This window comes from Barbus barbus (assembly GCF_936440315.1).
Source record: "Barbus barbus genome assembly, chromosome: 21".
Taxonomy (NCBI): Eukaryota; Metazoa; Chordata; class Actinopteri; order Cypriniformes; family Cyprinidae; genus Barbus; species Barbus barbus.
The window spans coordinates 23,627,559-23,633,558 of record NC_136749.1 but is presented as its reverse complement, the minus strand read 5'-3'; the positions used below and the strand labels follow the sequence as shown (position 1 = coordinate 23,633,558).

The following is a 6,000-nucleotide window of genomic DNA, read 5'->3' as shown; positions in this document are numbered from 1 at the left end:
TTGCTGTGTCGTCCTCAGTCTCCTCCCCCGGAGTGTGAGAGTAGGAGTAAGTTGTCCCCTTCAGCATCTAGTGAAGCCGTGCAGTGGGCGGCAGCTCTCCCATGAGGACAAACAGAGATAGGCTGCTTAAGACACTCCCCTGGCTGGGAGTGGTGCAGGCAGCCCTAAGCCCCACCCACCAGGCTGAGGAGGAGGAGGAACACGGTGCTGCCCAAGCTAATCCCTTCAATCTTCCCCACAGTGTGGAGCAGCCGGCAGCGCGCACACATACTCACACACTCTCACACAGCCACACACACTCACACTCACTCTCGCACACACACTCACGCGCGCAACAAAGCAGGCAGTCGAGTGAGGCGGGTAATAAAGAAAAGAACATCACAGAGGAAAAACAGCGTTGCTGCACCTGGACTTTTCGGATACTGCAGTCTGCCTGGAGTTTGTGCCGTTTCCTGTGTGCCTCGTAACCTCACAGCTCACGTCTGGTCCTTCATGCGAAGGGTTTGAGTCCCGTCAGCTGCACGTACAGCGATCCAAATCCGACGACTCTCTACATTGTCGCTTTGTGCATCCGCCAGACGGGAACAAAGTGTGCGACTGGGATATCTGACAAGCTCCTCTGGGAACCAACGCTGCACCGACTGTCAAAGAGAAAGAGAGAGAGTGAGAAAGAAGGAGCAAGATAGATAGAAAGAGAGAGAGTAAAAGTCAGGGCATGAGCAGTAGACTAGAAGCTGGTTTTCCGGAGAAGTGATCGCCACAGTGCCCCCTCCTCTTCCCTCACCTGCTTCCTTCCTTCTCTCTTCTCTCCTGTGTCGCTGCTCCTTCTTTCTTCGCGCACACCTCCGCTGCTATCCCATCCTCGTACCTCCGCTCTCCTTCCATCACCTCCTCCTCCCCTGCTCCCGAAGACAGCGTGAAGAGGAGAGGCACGGCACACGCACACTTGCCCGTGTGCCGTATCATCTCATTCTCTCGCTCCGTCCTTCCTCTGGCTCCGTCCCTCACGCGGATCTAGCCTCTAGCCGCGGAACCACAAGCGGAGGCTTTTTGAGCTGTTGGATCCCACACGCGAGTCTCTGTCAGAAGGATTCTAGCTACATGGGCAAACGTTTGGAACAGCAACCAATGTACCCCCAGTACACTTACTATTACCCTCACTACCTTCAGACTAAGGTAAGGCACCTTGGTTATCTGGTTTTGTGATGTACTGATTGTCTGCCTCACATGCTTTCTTGCATCTGCACAGTTCTGACAGATTTCTGACACACAAACCACATAACCGATATTTGACATGGGCCGCTCTCTGGAGGTGCAAGAGTGCCGTTTATCAAGAATGCATGCATACACTTTCGCACGCAAACTCGTGATCCCCAGATTCTGTCCTCTCAGCTGTGTAGCCTGTGGTGGAGGGACTTGAATAATTGCATCCATCTCTCTAAGCCCCTACACCACCCGGACGTGGAGAATTGATTACCATGGGCTGATCGATAATGCCGAGATGCTATCGGGGGCACTGGTGATCTCGTCCTCCCTCTGTGATTCATGAATGTTTTTAATGCGGCGCGCCCCATAAGAGGCCGGCACTTGTGTAACATGTTTGAGTGAATGAAAGTGGACAGAGGGCTATGATTGGATCAGAGCAAAAAAATGTCTGTCAGAAAAAAGGGCGTGAAGATGCATTTTCCTGATCAACTTGGGGTGGGTAAATTACAAAGTGCAAAAGATGAATGTGAGGGAAGAAAATTTATGGAAAGTCTTTTGGAGGAGTTGCTTGCTCAACGTTGGCCAAATATGCAAGCATTCCCAAAAGACACATGATAAACGGCAGTGGCCAAGTCGCTCTCCATCAGCAAGTGTTTACGACCTCTCTCTTTTCCTCCTTCTACCCGTGTTACACTACTAGAATTTAGTAAGCGCTTGGCCAATCTCAGCCTTCAAAATCTCAAAGGAGAAAAAACTTGATTGACGCCCTTCATCGCTAGTCTATACGTGACACTAGCAACAGGCACCGTATTACCCATCAACACACACACACACACACACACACACACAAACTCCTCACTCCTTGTAGCTGCCTTCAAGGTCACGTCAAATTGGATCTTACCCACTTCCGCTGTCTAATGAGTTTCTCAGAGAGTGTCTCGGAGGGATGTGGGGGCTCGTCCAGAGCACCATGCATTTGTCCTTCTCTTTCGCTGCAACCAAAGTCCTCACAACAATAACTCAGCTTGCTAAACGGGGCCTGTCAAAGAGAATGCATGCATATTCAAAAGATTCAGAAATGTGCAAAGTATGTTGCTGATCCTTATCAAAGTGGAGCACTATGGCGAAATCTGGAGCATCATGGGTAATGGTCAAATGGGCCAGTCTGGGAATAATTATTGATCTGTAGATTATTAAAGAGATGGAGAAGGTTTTTTGGCACTGGGACTGAGTTTCAGATTTCAGATTTTCGGTCTCGCCTGTGAAGGATGGGGACCTCATGTGAGCACGGGTCAGCATGAGTGCGATTGTGTGTGTGTGCGTGATTGAGGATGTAAATGGCCTGTTATTAATCTTGATTCTAGCGTGCTCTCTGAGTGGAGGCATTCCTCCGGGGGAAATCAATCATAAGGGGGAAGAGGGGCAACTGACACACAATCGCTGCCCTCGCTCTCTCTCTCTTTCCCTCTCTGCCCCAATAACGCTCTGTGCTCAATGAGAGGCAAATGTTAAGCAGGGGAAATTATGATGCGACAATAAGCTGTTAAAGTCGAGAATCTGTAATTCGGTAAAATTATTATAAAGACCCTGGTATCAATTACATGTAAATGACTTACTTTCATTGAAGTAGGTTCAAAAGAAAATGAAATGTGGTTGGAAATCCATCCATTGTTTTATAATATGGGTCATAGATATCACTGAACATGAAATTAGATGCAAACAATATCAGGCCTTACAGCAAGATTTGTTATACAAAGTGAACAGAATGCAGATTAAATTTCTACTTTTCTTTCTGACAATTTAACAAGAAAGTGGCATTAAAATGTGTGGGTTTTTCTGTGCATGCTATCTATCTATCTATCTATCTATCTATCTATCTATCTATCTATCTATCTATCTATCTATCTATCTATCTATCTATCTATCTATCTATCTATCTATCTATCTATCTATCTATCTATCTATCTATCTATCTATCTATCTATCTATCTAGTCTGTCTGTCTGTCTGTCTAAACCTTAAAACTTAATATAACTTAATAAAATAATATAAATACTAATAAAAACTTAATAAAATAAAATTTATTAATTTAATAAATTTAAATTAATTTTAATTTTACTTCCTTACAATCAAAATCTAATTGCAATTCTTTATCCCTACTGTACCTCAATTCAAATACAAGAACTGCATTGGAAAAATAAAAATATAAATCTCAATTCAGTTCAATTCCAAAAGACACAGCCCACATCCCTAATCAATGGATTCACAATTTAACTGTAGTCTCCTCATGCGGATATCTACAGTACCAATATCACACTACCCCTTTCCTTTCCTCTTGCAGGGTTTAGCTGAACATGGGTGGATGTATAAACGTGAGTGTGAGCTGAGGTATCCTTGACAGCAGTCATACACCAGTGGTATATAAAAGAGAATTTAAGGGAGGTAATTCCCCCCTGGTATTGTGTCAACAGAGGCCAGTGGGGCCCCGTCTTCCATTGAATCAGCGGCTAGAAGTCAGAGCTTTATGGTGTGTGTGCGCATTGATGTTTTGAAAGAAGGGAAAAGGGAAGACAGCCAGAGCGAGCACTCAAATCCAGAGCCATGAGATTGCGTATGTGAGCAACTGTGTGTGTGTGTGTGTGGTGTTTGGTTACATTCTGTGGGGTCAGCTTTATGTACAGCAGAAATAACATCCAGTCGGCCGTTTAAACCTCTCTTCTCAGTGGGAGTGCACGCTAACTGCCCTGCAGTGAGGTGACATGCGGCTTGCCAGCAACGTTCCTGCTGCATTATGGGAATGGTGCATATATGTGGCTCATTATATTTCTGCTGCTCTCAGTGTCATTTAGGATTATTACGTTGTGATATTTACTCCGCTTGTGGATAATTACCAGACTGCTGCTTCATTTTCCTCTAGCGGCACCTATTTTTTAGCACACGGGTGAAAATGCTCTCATCTCCCCTCCTCCAAACAACCTTCATCTGAATAATTAAACTTGTTAATGGACAAGCAATTTTCAGGTATCAACGACAATTTGATTTTCGGTATTCATTACCAACACTGTCATTAAACAGGTGAACGGATAGATTAAAATCCACAAGCACACTCAGCCGTTTCAAACACAAATTACTGACTGCAACAAATTGAGTAATTTAGCCCTAAAATTTGCTTATAATTTTGAAGTATTGTCTGGTGGTTATTTTTTAAAAATGTGGTTATTTGGTCCATCAGATATCATTGGAAGACAAAGCCTGACTCCTAATCACTTGCCCAGTCCAGTGTTTTCCCTTTGAGAGTACAATAACATTACTTGTAATAGCATTACATGATGTTAGGCTATAATACTGTTTCTAAAAAATCTAATATTTGGGTTGTTTTTACTCTAATGCATTTTATGAGTTTTTCTTCAGAGTTGCCATTGGAAGCGATCCATAATGACATATGCAGAAACATGAACTTACAAGAGTGCAGGCTTTGTATGCGTGTGTGAATTATACATGTAAACACTTCCGTCAGGAAAGCCTGTACTGTAAAATGCTTGCTGTAAGTGTCTGCCTGTAACCATCGAGTTGGGGATGTCAGATCTGCCTAGAGTGCTAAATTATGCTTGTCCGTGTGTAATTTTTCTGTTAGCATTGGAGTGTGCATCTAAGACACAAATAGGGCCCTATGAATTCAGTTAGATTTTTTCCCAACCTTCGTGTTGTCTGTTTTAATTTTTCTGGATTCAATGAAAATGTAATAATCTAAATTGATATCAAATAAATTTAATTCATATTTAAAAAAAAAAATGTATTACATTTTTTACAATAACATTTTCCTATTCTTTTTTTACCCCAGAAATTCTGATGTCTTAATTTTTCTGGATTTGTTTTTAATCCAGAAAAATTAAGACATTTAATACAAATGTATTATTAAAAAATGGGGATAATCAAATCAATGCATAAAACCTTGACAATTTAATCTTTAAAATGTAATCAAATGAAATTGTGTTATACTGTGTGAAAATGTGTAAAAGCAAAGTTTTAATAAACTGTAGGGTATTATTCTTCAATTTATTCATCAAAACTTTGCCAATTTTTTTCACATTTTGCTGTATACAGTAAAATTATGTTTTTATGGCTGGATTCTACAATTGCGTCCACATTTTCCACATCAATGAAATCATAGAGACCTACACAAATCTGGTCATATTTGAAGAAACTCTTACAGTCTATGTTAGGGTTAGAGTCTATTTATATATATTTTCTGCTTTGTGAGGTTGTAAATGTCTTTTCACTCTGAGGTTTCTATTTAATGTTGAACATCAGTAAGTTGCAAGAACAAAAATATAGTGTCACATGACTTAATTTAGTTGGAAAGCACACGTTAAACTACATCACTATGCGGTCTAATATTCACAAGAGAAATGGTTTTAAATACAAGCATTCATATTTTTAGTCCAACGTTCTTCTCTTTTCCTCCCTGTCTTTCTCTCATATTCCCTCCCTTTTCCTCTCTCTCTCTCCCTCTCCTACTGTGTCCTGGGCATTCTCTCCAGCCATCTGTTCAGAGGGGTGGGGTTCACTCTGAAAAGAGGAACATACTTGGCAAACACACCCTCATAGGTGGATAAAATTTTATGCCCAAGATTGTCCTCAATTGTTGTTTCAGGGGTGAAACGCTCTGCATTAGTCACGAACATGAAAAGAAAAGAATATAAAGCGCACAAAAGAGCTGTTTGTAGTAGTAGTTCAATTTTTTCTGGCCCGTTCTGAAGGTGAAATGTGTTCGAGATTTTCACATCTTGCATCA

At 41.9% G+C, this 6,000-nt stretch overlaps 1 protein-coding gene across 1 annotated transcript in view; it reads left to right on the top strand.

Annotated features, from left to right (window-relative positions):
• Positions 1 to 233: 233 nt before the first annotated feature.
• LOC306887594 (RNA-binding motif, single-stranded-interacting protein 3) overlaps positions 234 to 6,000 on the top strand; it is a 131,305-nt gene continuing 125,538 nt past the window's right edge. Inside the window, exon 1 of the mRNA XM_079445452.1 lies at positions 234 to 1,176. Within this exon, the coding sequence (XP_079301578.1) occupies positions 1,102 to 1,176 (75 nt within the window). The 5' untranslated portion in view covers positions 234 to 1,101. The remainder of the gene's footprint in view (positions 1,177 to 6,000) is intronic.